Below are 18,769 nucleotides of genomic sequence, written 5' to 3' on the forward strand. Positions count from 1 at the left end.
AAGGGTAATTGGAAGTAAACATAATACCAGACGAACCGAACGTGTACGCGCTATAATCGCAGATCGGCACGCCAGCTGCTAACAGCAATCTACCGTCGTTACGATAGACACGACCAGTAACATGACTACCAGAAACAGGGCAAGCACTCTGTGCCTACCCACGACAGCCTCCAGCGGCGTGAGCCACGAGCCAAAGGCGCACGTCGAGGGAATACGGTGTATTGCGTGCACCTCTTTAGTCCCCCACCAATGGCAGAATGGCGTTAGACCGTTCCCACCAAAGACACCCCATAACAACCACCCATCCCCACCCTTTCTTTTATACGTTCGCTTAGGAGGCGCCGCGAAATTAAGAGGTGCGTACGGAGTACGATCGGACTTATGCTTAGAGTCTCCTGCTCACCACTCTCAACTCTCTCTTCCATTCGGGGCTATCCAGGGCAAAGGGCGGTCTCCACCTCTCCTCAACTGGGCAGACCGGATCTGACGACACTGACTCAATGGCTGGCTGCCATCAGTGCAGGTCCAGCACATCATGGGGGGGGGCAGGGCCAAGAACAACACACCCCTGGCGGCGCTCACGCCGTCGCAGTCCACGTGCGGGCTTGGTACATTCGAGATTTGCTTCGAACCGTTCGTTCCGGGCATTGGTCTTGTCTATATTCGGAAGGCTGAGTGTGCTTCTCACCCCTGATCCGTACCCTGGGCTAGGATAGCCACTTATGCAGGGCAGTAGGAGAGAGAGCCCTTCTGTTATTGCCCCTGTAGACCCGACCCAGTGCCCTGCCCTGGATGGGTGATGGAGCCGGAGGAGGACCCAGCCCAAATGGGGACCCAGTGTTGTACCGCCGCCGGTGGATGCAACCACACATCATCCATCGTATTGACGTTCTCCTGGGAACCGCCCATCTCCTAACACAACTGGCAGAGGTATTATTTAATATCTCGGCCTGCCACTGTCCCATTCCCTCTTCTTTTTCCCTTTCCCTTCCTCACCACACCTTAATTGTACGAGAAGATCCCTTTCTTCCGTCGGTCGAGTCTAACTTCAGTCATTCGCTTGTACTGCCATTAAAACCAAAAAATTGCCATCTCAACTTCTAATACCCAACTTTTAATTTAACCGCGCCAGTACACCAAACACAACCAACCACAATCGCTTATATACAAATCCACACTCAACCGAAACAATGGTTCAACTCACTCAGGTCGCCGGCGGAGCCATGCTCTTCGCCGCCGTTCACGGTGCTGTCCAGGGCGGCCAGTACGAGGCTCAGCCCCAGCCCCAGGGCGGCTACCAGGTCCAGCAGCCCCCTCCCCAGGCGCTGACCTCGACCGACGCCGTCCACCAGCCGACCACCCCGGCCGCCAGCACTCCTTCGGCGCCCGGCGGTGGCTACCAGGTCGAGCAGCCTCCCAAGCCCGTCTCCGAGACCGAGGCCATCAGCAGCAGCAAGCCCACCCCTCCCGCGGCTCAGAGCACCCCCGCCGTGCCTACCATGCCCACCGGCGGCTACGAGGTCGGCCAGCCCCCTAAGCCCATGAGCACCAGCGCCACCAAGCCCGCTACCACCTCGGCTCCCAAGGCTGCTACCACCCTCAGCACCAGCACCAAGCCGGCCAAGCCCACCACTAGTGCTACTACTGAGGAGGACGACTGCGAGGAGGAGACCACCACCTTCGAGGGCCACACCGCCACCACCCCGGCCGCCGTCTCCTCGACCGCCGCCGTTAGCAGCAGCAGCACCAAGCCCGCCACCACCCCTGCTGCCAAGGCTAGCACCTCGTCTGCTCCCGGCTACGGTGTCCAGACCCCTCCCGCTGCCGTGACCACCAGCGCTACCAAGCCCGCTACCCACAGCGCAAGCAAGCCTGCTACTACCCACAGCGCCCCCAAGGCCGCTACCACTCCCAGCGCTGGCAAGCCGTCCACCTCCACCGAGGATTGCGAGGAGACTGCCTCGGCTTCCATCCCCCGCGGCCCCGCTACGAGCTCCGCCCCCAAGGCCGCGACCACCCACAGCGCTAGCAAGCCTGCTACTACTCCTGCTGCCGTCACCTCCACCGACGCCGTCAAGACCAGCACCAGCACCAAGCCTGCTACCGCTGCCACTACCGAGGATTGCGAGGAGGAGACTGCTTCCGCCTCCATCCCTCACGGCCCTGCTACCAGCTCGGCCCCCAAGGCTGCTACCACTCACAGCGCCAGCAAGCCTGCTACCACCCCCGCTGCCGTCACCTCGACCGACGCTGTCAGCACCAGCACCAAGCCTGCTACCGCTGGTACCACTGCCACCACTGAGGACTGCGAGGAGGAGACTGCCTCCGCCTCCGTCCCCCACGGCCCGGCCACCACCTCGGTTCCCCATGCGGCCACCACCACTGGCGGTGGCAAGGGCTCGGTCACCATCCCCCTGATGACCGAAAGCGCCAGCAAGTCGACCATCACCTCGACCGCGGCTGTCAGCACCAGCACCACCCCCGGCTCCCCCGACGAGGATGAGTGCACCGAGGAGTCCTCGACCGTCCCGGCCACGCAGCCCCATCAGCCCGTCACCAGCACCATGACCATCCCCGGCCATGGCACCACCACCGTGACCCTGCCCGCTGCCGCCACCACGCCTCCCGCCGGCACCATCCCGGTCACCAGCACCATCCCCGGTAACGGCGGCACCATCTACAGCACCCGCTACCACACCATCATGAGCTGCGGCCCCGAGGTCACCGACTGCCCCTACGGCAGCCAGACCAGCACCGTCATCACGATCAAGCCCACCACCAGCGCTGGTGGTGAGCAGCCCAGCGGCCCCGCGGGCGGCTACCCGGCCGTTCCCCAGCAGCCTACCACTCAGGGTGGCAACGGCCCCAAGCCCTCGACCACCGGCGGCGAGTCGCCTAACGGCCCTCAGCCTACTGTCCCGGCTCAGCCTGCTACCACCGCCCCTGGCCAGCCCCAGCAGCCCGGCACGGTCTTCAGCACCCGCTACCACACCATCATGAGCTGCGGCCCTGAGGTCACTGACTGCCCTTACGGCAGCAAGACCTCCGTCCTCGTGAAGGCTACCCCCAACCCCGCTCCCCCTGCTTACCCCGTCGCTCAGCCTCCTCAGCCTGAGCAGCCCGAGCAGCCCGCCCAGCCTCAGCAGCCTACCGTGGCCTCTGCCCACCCCCCTGCTCCTACCGGCCCTAGCAGCCCTAGCCAGCCCGAGCAGCCCCAGACCCCCGGCTACCCTACTCAGCCTGAGCAGCCCGGCCAGCCTGGCAAGCCCCAGACTCCTGGTCAGCCCCAGCAGCCTGAGCAGCCTTCCGGCGGTGTTTCTTCCTCATCGCCCCCTGCTCCTACCGGCCCTAGCAGCCCCAGCCAGCCCCAGCAGCCCCAGACTCCTGGACAGCCCCAGCAGCCCGAGCAGCCCGGCTACCCTACTCAGCCCCAGACTCCCGGTCAGCCCGGCTACCCTTCTCAGCCCCAGCAGCCCGGCCAGCCCCAGACCCCCGGTCAGCCCGGCAAGCCTGAGCAGCCCGCTGGTGGTGTCTCCTCGGCCTCGCCCCCTAAGCCCACCAACCCGGCCCAGCCCCAGCAGCCTGCCGGCGGCTACCCCGTCGGCGGCATGCCTGGCCAGAGCACCACGCTGAGCAAGGTCTACCCTACTGGCAACAACGGCACTCTCCCCACCGCCACCGGCACTGCCCCCGCCGGCGCTGAGGTCACCGTCCCTGTCTACCCGACCCAGGCCGGCGGCAACAAGCCCAACGGCACCACCCCTACCCCCTCCACCACCGGCCCCGGCTACCCCGTCGTGACCGCCGGTGCGTCGGTCCTGTCCGCCAGCGCCGCCGGTCTCGTCGCCGTCGCCTTCGCTGCCATGTTCCTCTAAGCACAACATGATGGTTCATGTTCTGACGTTCATGTCCCCATGTTTCAAGAGATATACCCCCTAGAGGAAGCCAAGATATTTTGTTCTTTTCACAAAATCGAATGAGAGAAGTCAATCGAAGAAGGAAAAAAACTTGAGCCGGCCCTCTTTTTTGAATGTACATGACTACCTACAAAAAGTCGCGCCTTGAAGATACCAAGTTTTCTTTTTGGTGGCGCGATTCTACATATAGATATTTGTTATTTAATAGTTTCACCCACCTATAATTGACTTACCGTCTCTCTCTTTTGTCCCAGAAAAATGTGTTCTCTGATTGCCCTTCGCCTTCTTCTGCGACTTGTGTGACTTGTTTGAACTGTTCGGACTCCCCGCAAGAGATTGAGTGAACCGTGGAAAAGCTGGTGAGTGGTGGCGTCAAGGTTTGTCTAGGATGTAGTCAGGCTTAGCGGGACTTGAAGCGTAGTCTGGCGTGGGACGAGGCTCACCTGAGGTTCAGCTTCATGTGTTGGAGCCTTCATTGTCCACGCTCTCAATAATTATAAGGTAGACGGACGGTTCCCGGTTAGAGTCCAACAAGTTGATATAAAGCTTATTGTGTCTTGGGTGAGACTTGACGGGAATATTGTGTACCATGGGCCGATCTGAAAGTTGCGTATTCCACGCGCATGACCAGTCCGACAAGCTGTACGTTGTCAACCGTGGGTGTCAACTGTTGGGTTGCCATGTAAAGGGGTTTTGGAGTCATTGTGACCATAGGTAATAGTCGTGACTTGATTGAACTCGGATCAGAATTATAATGAGAAAAACGTAGTCCCACTATTACACGAGGATTGAATCTGGAATTTACCAGAGCTTTGAGTTGGGTTTGATTCAGGAATCCATATCCTTTCCAGGTAAGTCACTGTAGCTCTCGAACAGTCCTATAGAAACCCTTTCTTGTCTAATGGAGCTGCCCTCTGTTATATCTGGCCACTTCAAGATGGAAAAATTACTCATATCCAGAGGGGCTCCCTACACAATTCGTTAAACTCGCCCTGAACCGCCGCACTATCCGCCCACCCTGGATGAATATCCTCACCCCTCTGCACACACTCCGACCCTGACAAGGTGACTACCAAGTGCCGCATGCCCATGGCCCGTGACCCCTTTCGTTAGTCTTGCTGTCATCAGCTTTCGTCGTGACGTATACGCTGTGAGGATCTGCGCTCATAGGCTATTGTTATCTTCCTTATCTTCCTCTTCTTCTTTTTGGAGACAGCCATGAGAAAAGTCCTGTCAAGCCCCCTGGCTAAGATGCCTAGAGCACTTTTCGACAAGGCACTGTGCGAGGGTGAGTGGCTTTCATGCCGTTACAGCTCCGTAGCCATGTATCTCCTGAAACCGAGACGGCTGCCCCGAGGACCCCAGCAACCCGGCCTGCCTAGCCAAAGTAGTTCTCATATCGTTTGAGAGTAAGTGTCTTTCATCGCTTACTTCGGCCAAACCCAGCACCTTCATGTTTTTGAGCGAATCAAGACGCCCGCATTGCCCTTTCCCTGGGCCGTCTTGAACACGACGGGCCAGTAGCAATTTCGTTTCTTACACAGGATGCCTAGGATAGGATCAGTGTTGCTGCAGCCGATAATAGTCACTTAAATGCTTGCTATGAACGATAACCCATCTTAGATATTGGCAATTATGTGCTTATGTATGAGGTTGGAAAAGTGTATTAATATGCTGTCTTTTAATTCGTACATAGTCAGCACAAGTAAGCAATGATGTCCTGGCGAAAGATTTTGCTATCTGCGTATAGTACCTCCTTGCCTCGATTATTCTGACTGTGTAGCTTTCATACCGAGTGTCTTTCAGCGAGCTGAGGCAGTGTCAAATACCACCACATGCCCTCGCTGGACAAAAGCAATAGCTACTGCCGTTCCTCGAGCCATATCAAGCAGAATACTGTAGAACATATGCCTATAGGCCTAGAGAAATCGGCCCCGAAGTGGTACAGAGAAGCTGTGACATGCATGTTACAATAGAAAAATTGCAGGGCAAAACAAATTCCACTACATCCGTTTGGTTACAATGTTTCTCTAAACAACTTTATTTGCACTACGGGATGACAGATCCTTCCAGCTAGCAGGACTTTGGGCATATTACGCAGCTAACATGGAACTCTTCATCATGCGGCCTAACTCACAAGGCATGATAGTTATACCAGGACTCCCAGACAGGAAACATCCCCTTCACTAAGAAATTGTAGGTTACAAAATCATGTTCTATTCATACTTATATCTAATTATGCACGCTATGTCAACAAGACACAAGCTCTTTTGCTGCAGTGCTTTCGTCGGGGTAACTTCACGCTGCTGCTTCAGGTGGTTCATTCACCCCCTTACTTATATACAATACACTCCCTCTCCTCAAAGTATTATAACCGCGCACCATTCCTCCACTCCGCCGCCGTCGCCCCGGAGCCTATCGAGCCCCCCTTAGCAGCAGTGCCACCGACCAGCCCGCCAAAGTTGTGCAGACGCTCCCCCATCAGGTACGCCTCATCCCGCACGCGCGCCCGCCACCCATCCAGCACCACCAGCACGCCGCGCATCACGTACCCGACGAACCCGCACAGCGCCGCGAACGGGTACGCGAGCCGGAATACAATCACTTGTGTTTCAGCGTCCCACTGGCCGCTGCCCAGCAACCCGCGGGCGACGACGACGCGCGTGGCCAAGGGAGGCAGCATCACGAGCGCCAGCGACGCCATCAGACCGGGGATAACAAAGGCCCGCGTCAGCACCGCCACGTCGGGTTCGAACCAGCCGCGGCGCAGCACCGCCCGCACGGCTTGCGCGGGACGGCCACCATGTAGCACCAGGGCACGCGAGCCAAGCTTGAGGTACAGGAGACCGAGGGTCCAGGCTTGAATGACGCGAATCGTGTGCCCGCCCAGGGTGAGTGCCTTGATCGGCTGCGGGTCCTTGGCCGAACTGTAGAGTATCCAAGTGTGGAGCGGTACGAGAATGTACAGCTCGATGAGCAAAGTCGCCAGGAGGGGGAAGACCACCAGAAGCATCGTGTACGTATAGCCGACCTTGGCGCCCTGCTTGGCCACGACGGTCACCCGCTGCAGCGAGTCTCGGTCGAACAGTGACGCCGCCGCCGACGAGGCCCAGTCGCGGAACCGGTGGAGGAGGGAGCGCGCGTGGAACAAGAAGTAACCGACGCCGCCCAGGATGTAGATGCCGATGCTGAAGGCGTAGATGTCGTTGGTCCGGATGTGGTCCGGAATGAGGATCTTGAACATGCACCGCCCGAAGACGAGCGGAACGATGGTGATGCCCACGCCCGTGACGGCGGCGAATATCCAGATGAAGAGGATGAAGAGGAAGACGCGCGCGCGGAAGTGCGGCGGCAGGTAGACGAACTGGTAGTTGGTGCCTAGAGTAGAGGTCCGACTCGGGCAATTCCGTCTTGCCGTCCAGCCGGTCGTTGCGGGCCGTCACGGCAAAGAAGACGGGCTGGCCCTTGGGGATCTTAACCTGGTCCGAGGCGGGCGTCCGCACGAAGCGACCGTCGGGTATGATCTGGCCCGACTCGACGAGTTTTGCCTTGGACTGGCTGAGGAGGCGCATCTCTTCCATCTTGATCTCCGAGGCTGGCTTCGCGTGTCCGCCCTCAAAAGTGTCGCGCCAGGTCTTGGGGACCACCTCGTCGTCTTTGTTGACTTCGAGGAACAGCTTCCGGTACCACGGTGCGGAATCCGCCACCTCGCCCTCGGTCAGTTTCAGAATGCCCTCCTCGTCGATGCGGCGTTCACCAAACAGGAACCACGTCAAGCGCAGCGTCCGGGCACATCTTCGGAACCACCATGTGTACAAGGCATGAAGGCCGTCGCTGGGCTTGAAGAACTTGACCGCCAGCGGCATGAGGAAGTTGTAGAACAGGAGGTCGATGGGGAACTCGAGGACTGGTTCGTTGGACGAGTAGTGGATGGGGAGGACATTCGGCAGGGCCAGAGACAGTCCCCATACCACGCCACCCAGGCAGACGACCACGAGCGCTCCATAAACAAAAGCGGAGAACAGGATCTTACGCAGCTGCGTGGTCACGCTGCGCTCGAGTACATCTCGTACGGGATGGAATTCGGGGTCGTCCGGGTCTCGGATGAAATCTAGCAAGGAGAGTCAGCGTTGGAACCTAGGCAAGAAGTAGAAAGATAGCATGGACATGAACTTACACAAGACGCCCTTACGCATGATCTTGCGACACATGGACACGAACAAGGCAAAGTGGAACATGTAGCCTGTACCCACGAACCAGTGCACGAAGATCGACGTGAGGGGGAAGTTGTAGGTGAAGAGGAGCCGCGACTTGAAGCTGGCGCTCTCGAATAGCGGCAGCAGGGCAAAGTCGAGCAGGAGACCGCAGTACAGGGGGAATATGAGCATCTCGATGCTGATGATGAGGATGACCTTCATGACGCCGCTAGCTTGGTTCAGCGCATCGATGATGGATGCCTCCCACTCTTGGGCAGATTGGCTTGAGGAGAACGGGGTGCCGCGTCCCAGATAGAGGCCGGCCAGGAATGTCATGGCTATGTAACCGCCCAGAATGGCATACGTCCGGTCTTTGGCTCCCCAGAACGCCAGGAAAGGGTCGACCGGGGCCGTGTTGTTGGGCAGGTTGAGGTTAATGACCCACGAGTTGGGCTGCGTGATCTGGGCTGTGGCGTTCTTCAGCCAGTCCAGCGCCTCGGGGGCAGCGGCGCCCAGAGCAGACTTGGCGGCATACAACTTGGCACTGTAGTCGCCCCCAAGAACATAGACCAAGCCAGTCCCACAGGCAGAAAGGAGTTCGTGGCACTGCGTCTTGACGTCGATCAGGGCGTGGTGGCTGATGGCGGAGAAGTTGCGCATCTCGCTGGGCGAGATCCAGGGGGCGTCTCCAGCGAACATCTCGGCCAGGCGGTTGAACGAGCTGTTGGTCAGCACGCGGGCATCGGCGGCAGCGGAGCGCAGGAACTCGCGGCCTTCGTTGATCTTCCAGAGGGCCCGCAGCAGATTGCAGAGATCCAGGACCGCCGTCATGGTGAAGCCGACGAGGAAGAGCACCACGTCTTGAATGAACTTGGAGAAGCTGAAGACGATGCGGAGAAGACGCGACGGGTTCGCCACCACCCATACGGCGACTCGGCCAACGTTGTAGGGAATGAAGATGCCGAAGAAGATGGTCATGGAGACTAGGAACGCGCAGAAGATGGCATTCTGGAACAAACCCGCGATGGGGCCGCGCATGCCGATGAGCTCCATGATGCCTTCAAAGTCCTCGGCGTCTTCGAGCGCTTCGGGGTCAAGACCGGCGGCGGCGGCGGCCTCCACGACGTCGGGTGCCAGCTCAACGGGACCAGGGTCAAGGTTCTGATCGTCACCGCCATGGTTGGCCTCAACGAACGGCGCATCTTGGTTGTCTAGGAACAGCTCGACGGCATCGGGTTCGAGGGTATCCGCATCATCCACGTCCTCAATGTCGCGCCACATGAAGTCGGCTACGCGATTCACAAGTCCGCCGGGTTGTCGGGCAGCGTTACCCTGGACTTGTCGTAGCTCACCAGGGAGACGCTCGGCGGCGCCACCGGCAGTTTCGTGATCAGCACCATCGTTCTCCCCAGCAGTTGGGGTCTCCGGCTCGTTCCCGCGGGCGAAATTGAATGGGGTCCCGAGGGCCTCAGCATGGTCCTCCAATGTCCTTGGAGGTGGTTCATTGGCTGTAGGCTGCTGGCCAGGAATATCCGAGTTGGCGACGGAGCTGCCAGAAGAAGGAGTAAACGTAATCTGACCAGAACCCGACGAAGTTTGCTCGGTATCATCCCGTTCCGCTGTCGCAGGCTCCTGAAGAAGGTTGGCAAAAGACCATGTGTTGTTGGCCAGAGGGTTGACGGTGTTGTGTTGCTGAGGGCCGTCGGATATCGCACGAGGTCGATTTGAGGGTAATGATAATGGCAGAACTACAGGTACCCCGCTGTCGCGAGTGTTAACATCATTATAATCGCCGTGCCACCAGGAAGAGCCGCTACGCTCAGCAGGCGAATCCTCATGATCCTCGGTCGCCTTGCCCTTGCCCTTCACATCCTCATCAGGGGTCTGATCGGAAGCTGGCCCATCTGATAATGGCAGAACTCGTTCCGGTTCTCCGCTGTCACCAGTGTTGACAGCACCGTAGTGCCACCAGGAAGGGTCGCCACGCTCGGCACGAGATTCCTCTTGACCCTCGTCGGTCGCCTTGCGCTTGCCCTTCACATCTTTGTCCTCATCAGGGGTCTGATCGGAAGCCGGCCCGGCAAAGTCATGCGGGGGCGGACCATGGGGCGACTCTCCGGGCGTCGTACTGGCGGTAGACCGTCCCGTAGACAAAGTAGCGCTCACGTAGCTCTCGAGTCTCTCCTCGAGCCCCTCATCGCGGATCATGCGGAGAACCTTTTCGCGGTCTCCGTCGGCCTCGCGCCATATACGCAGATACTGGCTGACCTGGGTCGCCTCGTCCAATTGTTGTTGGAGGGCCCGCTGGTCCAGGCTGGGGCCGGCCGCCGCATCCTGGGCCCGTTCTGGCTCGCCAGTCGTGTTTTGCCGCGCCAAACGCCGTCTAAAAGGAGCAATAGGTCTTTGTTGTGGGTCGCGGGGTTCTCTTGTGTCGTTCTGCTGGGCGCCACCGCCGAGGAGCTCGTCGTCCCTTTCGTCGTAATGAGCAATGACGGAATCATTATCCCCCGCCTCGTTCTCGTCATCGGCTTCGTGCTCTTCTCCATGATGGTGGTGATGGAGAGGTGGCATCATGGGAGCGGGGCCGCCATTGTTTTCCTGAGCCGCAAACGCAGCCCTCATGTTGATCTCGGGCTGTTGCTGGACCACGTAATCGCGCACGAGGATGATGAGGATGAAGCATACAATGACCAAGACGGTAATGATCTGACCCTCGAGTACAGCAATGACGGTTCGGTTGACGCCGGCGTTCCTTGTGAGATTCTTCAAGAAACCGACCTCGCTCAGCAGCGATGAGTATGGGTACTGACGAGCGGAGACGCCAGACTGGACGGCACTAGTCATGTTGGACGGCGGTTCGAAGGAGCCCTCGCTGGCCAGACTAGCGCCTCCAAAGACTATGCGAGAAATGGCGGAAACGAAGGTGTTGCTGGAGTTGGCGTGCGGCTGTGAGGATACGCCCAGCGCCCTTAGCAGTCTCGGGATCTGCTCGGCAATGTCGCCCCGCGAAGCCGCCGTAGTGGTGGCGGGGAACATGGGCCCCGCTGGGCAAGTTGTCGTCGCGAGCCCCTGGCTGTTAACCGAAGACGCGACCATGTTCCGTTGCGCCGTGGTCAGGTTCCGGATGGCCTCGAAGGTGGAGGGGCCTGGGCCGAAGCCCTCGTCGCTGATCCAGAACAGGAAGGACCAGACGGACCGCATAAGGTAGGGCAGCCAGCCGAGCCAGACGCTGACGACGAGGGTAGCGCGCAGCCAGACCAAGATGTTGCGGAAGAGGTACTTGGCCATGTGGCTGGCGAAGACGTAGAAGGGCAGGCTCTTGGGCATGTCGGGGGCGTAGAGCTTGGTGAAGCGGAAGGGCGTCTTGCAGAGCTCGCAGTGCTTCTTCTGTGAGTGCGAGAGCCACTCCATCAGGCAGTCTTGGTGGACGAACTTGATGCTGCCGCTGCACTTGCAAGGATAGAAGAGCGGCTCGCCAGGGCTTCCCTCCCCCTCTGCATATTCGGCAGGTGTCGACATCGCCGACGACCGAGTCGTTGGCCGTGTGGATCTGAGACTTGGAGGAAGGGGATGCCGGCGGATTGCCTTCTGTCGGTGGCGTCCCCTCCATGCTGTCGGATGGAGCGGTTGATGTGCGTCTTCGCTTGATGGTGTTCGGGAACTCGGCCGGGTCGGGGTCGATGGCAGGGGGCCAGTTATCCATGGTGCCGGCTTTTTCCACTGTTTCGCCCTGCCGGGGCGTCTATTCGTTCTTTTGAGGGGGGTTGGGTCGGGCCGTGCTGTATCGTCGTGTGTAATATCGCAAGGGAGCTTGGCCAGCGGGCCGCGTCATGAAGTCGGGAAAACCATCAATGGAGGCGCAGAGAGCCGCTGCCGTGGAGGTTATGTCTGGTTGGGCTGGAATTGCTATCGAGCAGACAGGCGTTTTCCGAAAAGAAAACCTTTTTTGTGCGTGTTGGCAAGTGTTATTTCGTCGACTTCCACCTGAGACAAAGGGCGGGTGGTGCAAAAGACATGCAGAATGATGAAAATGTGTCGGATCAATCAGTAGTAGGTGCAGTCTTCAATCGGGATGGCTACAAATCTACAGGTGGTCTTGTAGATCTTTGTCATGGCCGTAGTGGGCTACAATTGATTGATGGCTTTACTTAGGCGGGGCAGGGGCCAGTTGTCAATCAGCCTTAGGCCTGTTGGCCTCTCGGATTGCCTCGTAAGCCCAGCCACATGTACAGCAGTGCAGCCTTGCAAGGCCAACCAACAACCACCACACTGAGGCAGATTCCAACTTTGACCTGCAATTTCTGCATGTTGTTGTACTGGAGGAAGGATCTAGAGCAAATTACCAATTAGCCATAGCAAACATGAGCTCAAAAGAGTAAACGCAACCCTAGTTGAGTCTCATGGAGAGGTTCTTATGTCGCGATAGGGGTGCCTTTGACAGTACTCCAGAACCAGATCTAGTACCTACCAAAAGCCATACATTTCGACTTGCTGGCAACACTCCTAACACTCGAATAGTATGATCATGTGTAGCCAGATCTCACCTTTTTCTTCTCCCAGCCTGTATTATATCTGTCTGTATTTGGGTGGTGACATTGTCGGGGGTCTTATCAAAGCCCCTACTGTTCGGGCTCCAGGTTATTCCAGCATCCGTGGGGTCGACACCGTTGCGTTGAAGCAGAACATGTAGCACAGCAGTAGTCAAGATCGCTTCTCATGCGGGCACACTGGTCCAGAACACTCAACAGCCTGGGGAAACATCGGGTAAGAGTATCAGAATATAGCAGTATGGTTCTAGAAAATGAGATGGGATTCGGTTTCAACAAGAATCCGTAACCACTAGGACAGGGCATGCTTCCGAACCTTCAAATCATGTCAGCTTGTTAGTCGAATTGAACATGTTCGTTATCTGACGGCATCTACCCCGAGTGAACTATTGGCCACCCACGACATGCAGTTCACCGAGCTTGGCGTATCAAAAATCGAGTTGGATCGGTGGTAGCAAGAGAAACTGGGTGGGTGAGAGTGGTCGGCAGCACAGGCTAATGACGTCTCTGTGTCGGCAAGGTCTCACGCTAAAGGCTGCAACCGTCAAGGCTAGGGAGAAGCTGAAGATAACATGAAGGGATGATGAAGGTGGGAAGTGAGAATAGATAAATCAAGATCAAGCAGGCCTTGCTTTTCTATCCTTCTAGTTTGGTATCCCAACCTCGAGATACCTGCTTTTTGGCATCCGTCTCTTCGTCTCTCGCGAACCTCGGCACGTACCCTCAGCTTGTCGCCCACTTCTGCGAGCCAACAGCAGGCAGTAAGCGAACATAGCTGTATGTCGATAGTACCTAAGTCATAGCTCCAGTCCGAAGCCAAAGGTTACAGCCGGGCTTTGCGTCTCTGATCAAGGTCAGTCAGAGTTTAGTGTTCCTGAAACAGTTCTACAGGTGTCACTTACACATACCTGCATGCGGCCTCAACACATTCCCCGAACTCCTCGCGTGTGCACACCCAGCCTATATCAATCAATCACCAACAGTAGCTACATCATCTATATGCACCTAATCCCAAGTGCTCCCTCTACCCCAGTTCTTTCGACGTAGTGAACATAAGCCAATCTGTGGAGTTCCAGCTTTGGCGAACGCCCCACTGCGTCATACCTCGTCAATTCCAGGCCTCCCAAGGTGAGAGAGCTCCAGCTTGTTTGGCCCGAACAAGAAAACACAGATGACGAATGCGAGATGATTGGGACTCTTCTTTCGTGATTGTTGGTTCAATTGTTATTGTCACCGAACTCCTTGCTTCATACCCTACATGCACAGAATAATCGTTGCTCCGACAATTGTATTATTATTATTATTATTACCTGGTCAGGATCAGAAAGAGGGGGTTTGAGAAGCTCTTCCTCTCCTAACAGTACCTTGACCTCCAAGGTTACCTTGCCTGCTCCGGAAACTGACAAAGACTCTCCCCGGCAGCAACAACCCACTGCCACACCACCCTTTCCCTGCCGTCCAGCATTGTCGCACCATCGACTGATTGCTCTCTCGCTATCTTATCCGCTCCTTTTTTGCTTTGCTGGCATCACCAGACGACCCGAGCGAGGCACTTCAACTTGGACTTCTGTCAACTACTTCTCCCGCCCATCTTTCCCAAATTTGACGGGTTCGAAATCTCTGCAGCTGCTCTCAAATCTCGTCGAGGGCTACCTGTGCAGATCAAAGAACTACCTGCTATACAGACTAGCTTCTTTTTTTGAGATCAGGGAAAAAACAAGCATCCATCCTTCGTCTGCCAGCTGTTGCCTCCACCCATCCATCATGGTGGAAAAGACGAACAGCCATACCAATGGCTCGCTCAACGGCCTTTCCCACATGAACGGCAAATCCACAGCGACGCGCCAACGAACACCTCCGATCAAGCGCGCCAACAAGAAGAATGGCTTCCTCGCGCGCATCATCAGCATCACCGCGAGGCTGCTGACCTGGTACTCGATCATCAGCATCCTGTTCCGCTGCCCGGCCTCGATACAGGACCTGACCGAGTCGTCCCCCAAGGTCTGCAAGCCCTACTTCCAGCTCAAGGAGGTCGTCTCGCCGCACCTGACCCCGTACTACGACGCCTACGCCGCTCCCTACGTCGAGCTCGCTAAGCCCTACTACAACACCGTCGACCGTTCCGTCATCACCCCCGCGCGCACCTACGCCGTCAAGTATGGCGGGCCCCAGCTCGAGAAGGCCCAGACTCTGGGTCTCGCCCAGTGGGAGAAGACGGTGCAGCCGCAGCTCCTCAAGTATCAGGCCTTGGCTAAGGTCCAGTACGACAAGAACGCCGCGCCGCATGTCACCAAGGTCTCCGAGGCTGTTGCGCCCTACTACAATATCGCCAAGAACAACGCCCAGCAGACGTACCACGACGTCATGCTCCCCGCCTATGTCTTTGTCCAGCCGTACGCTCTGCAGGGCTACGACATGGCCTCGACTTTTACGGTCGACACGGCCGTCCCGACCACCCTCTGGGCATGGAACAAGACTTACGTCTTCCTCGACGGTGTGGTTTGGCCCCGCGTCAGGAATGTCTACATCAAAACCGTCGACCCGCAGGTGGCACGTATTATGGAGCGTCTCGGGCGCCACCAGGACAAGAGGGTCAAGACCTTCAGTGACGAGACCGAGCCGTAAGAGACTCCCCTGGATTTAGTTCTAGTATATACGACTGTTACTAACTATGATGACATATCCAGCGTCAAGTCGGCCTTTGTGAAGCCAACCGTCTCCGTTTCTTTGACCGCCACCACTAAAGCCGCCGAAGCCACTCCCGAGCCCGAGTTTGTCGCCTCATCTGTCGAGCCTGAGGCCGAACCTTCTGTCGAGGTGAAGATCGACACAGACGCGGCCGAACCGTCCAAGGAAGATGTTCGCGAGGCTGCCGCCAAGACGGTCGCCGAAGATCTGGAGCTGTGGCAAGGAAAGTTCACCAAGGCCGCCGAGGAATCTGCCGAAGAGATCGAGGGCCGAGTCCAGGAGATTGCCGACAGACTAATCCAGGAGGAAGCCGGCGTGGTCGGCAAGTCCCACCTGTCGAAGCTCGACGAGACCGTCAAGACCGAGCTGAGCGGCCTGAAGAAGAACCTCATCAGCATTCTGGAGAAGCACAGAGACGCCGGCGCCAAGACCGACGCATCTCAGCTCGAGGAAGAAGTCGCCGCTGCCGTGCGAGCCTCCGGGTTGAAGATTAGAGACCAGGCCCAGGCCATCCGCACATGGCGCCAGACGTACGAGGAGGAGACCGAGACGGCCGTGACCGCCATCGCCCAGGAGCACATCAGCATCCTCGAGAGCATCCGCGACCTGGCCCTGCAGAAGCTGGGCATGAAGTGGGCCTGGATGGACGGCGTCACTTACAAGGACTGGCAGAAGTACCACCAGCTCCGCGCGCGCCTCGACGAGTGGACCGACGACCTCAAGGTGTTGGTCATCACCCATCCCGCCCTCCCGAAGGTCCAGACCGCCGGCACCGACATCGAGAACGAGGGCATGGCCGTCGCGGCCGAGGCGGCGCAGGAGCTCGCCAGCCTGAAGCAGGTGGCGGCCTGGAAGGCCATTGCCGGCGACTACACCGACGACTTTGACGCCAGCACCATGAAACTGGCGGCCGAGGCCGCGCAGCAGAAGGCCGCTGAGGCACTGAAGGAGGCGGCAGCTGATGCTGAAGAGGTTATGCACTCGGCTGCCGGAAAGGTCAAGGAGAGCGTCGAGTCCGCAGGTGAAGCTATCAGCGAAGGTGCCTCGAGTGCTGTCAAGCCATCCAAGGGCGCCGCATCAGATGACGCAGTTGATACCGAGACCTCGGCCGTCCCACGCATGGAAAGCATGGCCTCTGAGCCCACTGAGAGTGCTTCTGACCTGTCTTCTTCTAAGTCGGCCAGCACCGGCACCAACGCCGCCGAGTCCGTCGAGCCTCTCCCTACTTCCGAGGTAGTTGACGGTCCCGAGCAAGCCGAGGAATCCATCGTTGCCTCTCCCGACTTGCCCAGCTCCTCGGCCGGTTCAGCCACCCCTAGCGTCAAGTCTGCCATGTTCGGCGCCGCTGCCCAATCCGTTCCCTCGCGACAGCCCATCATGGACGACGACGAAGACGCCGAGCCCATCCTTTCCAACGTCAAGTCTGCCCTCCCGACGGACGCGGCTGCGAGCGTCACCTCGGCTGCGCAGGCGGCCTACACCAGCGCCATCGCCCAAGCTGCCGACAAGTACTCGAGCGCCATGTCGGCCGTCTCTGGGCAGGTCAGCGGCACGCCCAAGCCAGCCCACGAGCAAATGTTCAGCTCCGTGTCCCAAGGCTACTTTGACGCCCTGGCGACTGCCAATTCGCGCCTCCAAAGCGCTGCAACGGCCGCCTCGGAGGGCATCTACGGAACACCCACGACCAAGTGGATGCCTGACATGCCCGCGATGCCTACGATGCCGTCGGTCGATTGGGAGAGGGTCCAGTCTATCGCTCAGCAAAACTACCAGGACTCGGTTAGCTGGGCCGGCGAGCAGTTCGAGAACGCCAAGGTGGCCATCGGCGCCGCCGAGCCCACGCCCAGCACCCCGTCGAGCGCGTCGAGAAGATGCTGGACCAGGCCAAGCACAACTACTATGCCGGACTCGGTGTCGCACATGCCCGCTACAACGAATTCCTCTCGGCTGCTTCCACGGCCGTGAGCTCCATGACGGCGACGCCCACCCTACCGACGTACAGGGTACTGCCAGCTCCGTGGCCTCGGTCGCCGGCGAGTCTGCCTCGTCGGTGGCTTCGGCGGCCAGTGAAGCGGCGGCGTCGGCTGCCGCGGCTGCGGGTGATACTGCCTCCTCGGCCGGTGACTCGGTTGCTGCCAACTGGGACTACCTCGTGAGCCAAGTCAGTTCTCAGGTCTACGGCGCGCCCACCCCGACGCCCTGGTACGAGAACCTGTACTCCGCCGCGGGTGACTACGCCTCGCAGGCGGGCGACTATGCTGCCTCGGCGACCGGTGCTGCCGCTGATTATGCCGCCAATGCGGGCGACCGTGCCGCCGACTCCCTGTCGTCCGCCAACTCGGTTGCGGGAGAATACGCCGGCTCTGCCACGGAAGCGGCGGCAGCGCAGTACTCGGTCGTGAGCTCCCTGGTGTCCGAGCTCATCGTGGGCAAGGAACCCACGGTGACCGAGTCGGTATTTGCACGCCTGGCGGGTGTATACGGGGCGGCGAGTGCGACGGCCTCGAGCGCCATGAGCGAGGCCACGGAAGCTGCCGCGTCGGCTGCCAGCAACGTGGCTGACTCGGCTAGCTCCATGACGGAGTACGTCAAGGAGACGATTGACCATATCCGAGACGAGCTGTGAAGTTGACACAAAGTTCGAAATGGAAGGATAGGACAGTCGGCGAATAGGATGATGTATATGCATGTCATGACTTCGAGAAGATGGGACAGAACACGTGCCCGTCGTAATGATGCAAGGATGAGACGAGACGGGACTACTACTACTACGGGAGGTGGGAAAAAGGCATAGGCTGGGGGGAAAGACAGGAGGGGAGTAGGTAAACACACACACTCACGCACCACACACGCATACTGGGATGAAGGCTCTTGTTCATGGTCTATACCGGGACGAAGAAGAAGGCTTTGGGATCACTCTTTTCACGATTACTGACTGACTGACATATACCCCCGAGCGATGACATGCAATTTTCCATCTTCTTTCCTTTTTTCCCATGTTCCTTCTAGGCTTATCCCAAGCGAGGCGGAGAAAGGAAACGGCCGCGCATGGTTGGTTGGCTATCGCTTAACTATAGGTAGTCGTTATATAGCGAAGACTGTCTGGTCGAGTAATGGCCTAGGTTGCGAGGAGCGCATTTGGTTACTGTACTTTATAGCCCTTCCATAGTTATTATACACATCACGAACACTTTCAAGACGGTACGGTTTTCATCCGAAGGATCTTAATAGTCTTGAGAGTCTTGACCGACAAGTCATACGGTGAACAAGTGGTAGTCAGTCAGGCGGCTCGTTTAGATGAAACGGACGCTACTTTAAGCATTGGAGGATCCATTCGGTTAGGGGCTCGGAATGCATTCCGTCTTCTCACTTCTCATGAACAAATACTCCGTGTATACAGAGTCAATTAATCAAGGGACGA

At 58.1% G+C, this 18,769-nt stretch overlaps 3 protein-coding genes across 3 annotated transcripts; 2 read left to right on the forward strand and 1 right to left on the reverse strand.

The window, feature by feature from the left end:
• Positions 1-1,190: 1,190 nt before the first annotated feature.
• PG994_009858 (uncharacterized protein) lies at positions 1,191-3,875 on the forward strand (the record flags this gene model as incomplete). The annotated part of the gene is made up of 1 exon (XM_066861267.1): positions 1,191-3,875. The coding sequence occupies one exon, from the start codon at positions 1,191-1,193 to the stop codon at positions 3,873-3,875; it is 2,685 nt and encodes an 894-aa protein (XP_066710377.1).
• A 2,410-nt stretch (positions 3,876-6,285) lies between these two features.
• PG994_009859 (uncharacterized protein) lies at positions 6,286-11,632 on the reverse strand (the record flags this gene model as incomplete). The annotated part of the gene is made up of 3 exons (XM_066861268.1): positions 6,286-7,281; positions 7,361-8,028; positions 8,095-11,632. The coding sequence occupies 3 exons, from the start codon at positions 11,630-11,632 to the stop codon at positions 6,286-6,288; spliced, it is 5,202 nt and encodes a 1,733-aa protein (XP_066710378.1).
• A 2,792-nt stretch (positions 11,633-14,424) lies between these two features.
• Positions 14,425-17,974, forward strand: PG994_009860 (uncharacterized protein; the record flags this gene model as incomplete). The annotated part of the gene is made up of 4 exons (XM_066861269.1): positions 14,425-15,281; positions 15,348-17,163; positions 17,196-17,309; positions 17,351-17,974. The coding sequence occupies 4 exons, from the start codon at positions 14,425-14,427 to the stop codon at positions 17,972-17,974; spliced, it is 3,411 nt and encodes a 1,136-aa protein (XP_066710379.1).
• Between the last annotated feature and the right edge of the window lie 795 nt (positions 17,975-18,769).

This window comes from Apiospora phragmitis (assembly GCF_038363925.1).
Source record: "Apiospora phragmitis strain CBS 135458 chromosome Unknown utg000010l:1.0-9815664.0:1.0-9183399.0, whole genome shotgun sequence".
Lineage (NCBI taxonomy): Eukaryota > Fungi > Ascomycota > Sordariomycetes > Amphisphaeriales > Apiosporaceae > Apiospora > Apiospora phragmitis.